Consider the following 3833-nt stretch of genomic DNA (forward strand, 5'->3'; position numbering starts at 1 on the left):
GCAAGGCCCTGGGTTCGGTCCCCAGCTCCGGGGGGGAAAAAAAAAAAAAAGAAGAACAAAAAAAAAAAAAAAAAACCACTTGGGATGGTCGACTGACTACCACGGGGACTCCTTAAAGTCATCCCTGCTCATCTACAGTCGTGTCTGACTGTCTCAGTCACGGACACAGCTAGCTTACATATTCATGATTGAGTTCACAAAGGTGCCACACCCCCTCGTTCTCATTATTTTGTTTATTGAGCACTCGTCATGTCCCCCCTCCCCCACTCCAATGACTGCATTACCTATGCCCACTCCTATCCCTAGATCTTTGGGAAAAGCTTCATAATCACATACGGTCACAAAGACACATGATATAAGGACAAACCTCTTGGGGACCCTGGAGTGTTTGATCTTTGGCCACTCTGTCCCTGGCAAACTACAGAAATATATATGTTTATATATATATATATATATATATATATTAAATCTTTGCTCATGTCTGTACAACATTGATCTCTGCTAATTGTTTAAAATAGAACTTGATTCTCTCTATTACAGCATCTTCTAAGCCCAATAGCCTCACAAGAAAAGGAGGCCTGGCTTCATAGATTGATGCAAATCTCCCAGAGCATTCTAAGTAGTCACTCTGAAGTTGCATGGCAATCTAATATCAATTTTCTTCTAGAGCTGATGTCCACAGGACGAGGACTAGGCAGGGAAGCACTTGGCAATTACATCAAAACATCCATAAGCTCAGTCTCAACCATGAGTTTAGACAGTGGAACTCTATTTTCCAGACATCTCAGGCAGTTCCCCTGAGCTAGCCTGTGAGAGTGAAGAGTTTCCTTGAATGCACATATGGGCAGAGGGTACCTTAAAAAGTTGTGAATATTTCATTCAACAAGTAGAGACCCTGCCACCTTCCATGTTATATTTGCTGTCCCTTCAACATGGTATCTTCAGCAGTTAAGTGGCATTTCCTTCAACAATCTATGATTCCCAACTCCATGGCTAAGTGAACAGCCAACAACTTCTCTGAACATAAACAGCTCCTCCTTAGGCGTAAGCTCTGGCAGGAGTATGTTTCATGCCACAAGGCCTATTTCCTCAGACACTGCTGTGTGAGCCCACACCTTGCTTGGGGCTCTGTGTGTTAGCCAACAGAAAGGCTGTTGGCTCAAATAGCTGGTAGAGTAGGACACCAATAACAAGATGACTAGTCACATGTTGCTGGTGGAAGGGCTGAGTGCTGGTTGTGAGCCGGAGACTGGCTTTCAGTGTTTATATCACTAGTCAGATATTGAACTTAGGAGATATCTTCATTAGACAGCTCATCAACCACCTCAGGGACCACCTCGGGCTCCTGATCAATCTCCTCAGAGACTTCCTGAGCCTGTAGATCAGTCTCCTCAGAGAGCTCTTGGGAAGGATTGTCAGTCTCAAGGATGTCTTGAGATAACTCACTGATGGCAGAGGCTTTCTGAGTCAGCATGCCAACCTTCTCAGAGAACTCCTGGCATGGTTCTTCGGGGATCTCTTGGGTTGGCCTGCCAATTTCCATAAGGGTTTCCTGGGTGGTGCTACCAATGCTTACAGGGAATCTGTGGACCATCCTGCCCAGCTCTACTGAGACTTCCTGGCATAGCTGGTTACTCTCCTCAGGATTGTCTTGACAAAGCTGACAAATTTCCTCATAAACTTTCTTAGACAGCTGGCTGGCCTGGCATGGTTGACACGTGTTGGTAGCAGTATCATGGTTCTTCAGCAAAAGCTGGCTGATGTCAGGGACCTCCTGGTTAGGCTGGCCAATCTCCTCAAGGATGTCATGGCATGGCTGGATGGTGTCTGGGACCTCCTGGCATGTTTGGTTGACCTCAGTATCATCCTGACTTCCTGGAGGGCTGATTTCCACAGGTGGCTCTTGAGGGGACTGGGTTGACTCAGCAAGTTCTATGTGGAACTCTGGTGTTCCATCTCCAGGAGTCTCCTGGAGCAACCCAAGGCCTTGCTTTTCTTCAATCATTTGTGTATTTACAGAGGACTGATCACTGAAGCCAAAATGTGAGTTTCCATCCACCGTAGTAGGAGAGGAAGGGCCAGCACTGGACACAGTGCTGGAAGGCCCACTGCTGTCTGTAAAGCAAAGTTAGGAGGTCAAGTCAAACAAGGTGCAAGAGGAGGCGCTACCAATGTGTGTGCATTAAACGCTAGAGTGCATTAGCTTTGCTACTCATGTTTTGGAGAAAGGGGTCTGGATTCTTCCTAAATGTAGCAGATATATGCACTTGCTCAGCTTAGAAATGGTCACACTAGGGGGGTTGGGGATTTAGTTCAGTGGTAGAGCACTTGCCTAGGAAGCGCAAGGCCCTGGGTTCGATCCCCAGCTCCAAAAAAAAAAAAAGAACCAAAAAAAAATTTTGGGGTTGGGGATTTAGCTCAGTGGTAGAGCGCTTACCTAGGAAGCGCAAGGCCCTGGGTTCGGTCCCCAGCTCCGAAAAAAAGAACCAAAAAAAAAAAAAAAAAAAAAAAAAAAAAAAAAAGAAATGGTCACACTAGGGGGCTGGAGAGATGGCTCAGCGGTTAAGAGCACTGACTACTCTTCCAGAGATCCTGAGTTCAAATCCCAGCAACCACATGGTGGGTCACAACCATCTGTAATGGGATCTGATGCCCTCTTCTGGTGTGTCTGAAGACAGCTACAGTGGACTTATATATAATAAATAAATAAATCTTTAAAAAAAGAAATGGTCACACTAGCGTAATAATGCGAAGACTCACCTAAGATTCAGGAGAATGAGGCCCACTTTATCTAGTTTTTACAAATGCTCTCTGATCCCAACTCCAAATTCCCATGGCTCCTCCTTCCTACTCTGGGTGCATGTAAGCATTTTGTCCCAAAGGTTCACAATTACTCTTACACATCACAACTATGGGAAATACTTAAGTACTGATTATCAGGTTCCACCTCCATAGTTCCTAATTCTATAGGTATAGTGTAAAGATATGGATAGGAAGAAGGGAAGAAGATAAGGACAATATAATCCTGGAATATTCCCAGTTGAGGGACTCTGGATGTGACTCAGTGGAGTGCCAGCCTACCATGCAGAAAACTCAGGCCTCAGTACTACACAAACACCAGGAATGGTGGTGTGTACTTATGACCTCAGCTCCTGGTAGGCGGAAGAAGCAGAGGTTCAAGATCATCCTCAGCTATACAGAGCAAGCCAAAGGGAAGCTTAGGCTATATGAGACCATCTACCAAAACAAACAAGCAAGCAAAACAAAACAGGGAGAAAGGCTCTTAATTAAATGTGATGGTCACCTTTTGTTAAGAAACCTTTCTATAATAGCTCTTGACCTTTTGGTTAAGCTCAAGTAAAGAATCATCCTTTAAAAAAAAATCAGTGTATTTCTAGAGCAAGAAATATCCCAAGAATTAAGCAAGAGAATGTAGAAAATCTTTATAAACCAGGAGTGGACATGGCAGCCCACACCACAGAGCACCAAAAGTTCAAGGTCGGCCTGGGCTGCCTGGCGAGCTCTGGTAAAGGCAGAAAATAAAAAAGCAAACCTGTAAATGAAGACACCAGGAAAGAACCACAGGGAGAAGAAAGAGGGCAGAGCCTGCTGCTTCATGTCACCTCAGGTCTGCTCCCACCTGTTTGCTGCCAGAGGAGCTGCTCCTCCCCACGTGTCTGCTATCCTCAGCCTCTCACTGGTTGTGAACACAACTACAAGTTCTTAGGGTTGGGACACGGGTGGTAAGCAGGCACCAGTGAGGAACAAATCCTCTCCTTAGCATCCTGCCTACAGGTATGACTGAGGCCACACAAACCCTTCATGGAGAGCGG

The 3833-nt window shown here is 45.5% G+C and overlaps 1 protein-coding gene across 20 annotated transcripts in view; it reads right to left on the bottom strand.

Moving 5' to 3' along the window:
• Nucleotides 1-214: 214 nt before the first annotated feature.
• Ppip5k1 (diphosphoinositol pentakisphosphate kinase 1) overlaps nucleotides 215-3833 on the bottom strand; it is a 43552-nt gene continuing 39933 nt past the window's right edge. For 19 of the 20 annotated variants that reach the window (XM_006234838.5, XM_006234840.5, XM_039104957.2 and 16 more), the window contains one exon: nucleotides 216-2115. In XM_006234838.5, the coding sequence (XP_006234900.1) occupies nucleotides 1289-2115 (827 nt within the window). In that variant the 3' untranslated portion in view covers nucleotides 216-1288. Of the gene's footprint in view, nucleotides 2116-3833 lie in introns of all 20 variants that reach the window. The other variant, NM_001080783.2, reaches the window with a different exon arrangement.

The sequence above is a fragment of the Rattus norvegicus genome, chromosome 3 (genome assembly GCF_036323735.1).
Source record: "Rattus norvegicus strain BN/NHsdMcwi chromosome 3, GRCr8, whole genome shotgun sequence".
Lineage (NCBI taxonomy): Eukaryota > Metazoa > Chordata > Mammalia > Rodentia > Muridae > Rattus > Rattus norvegicus.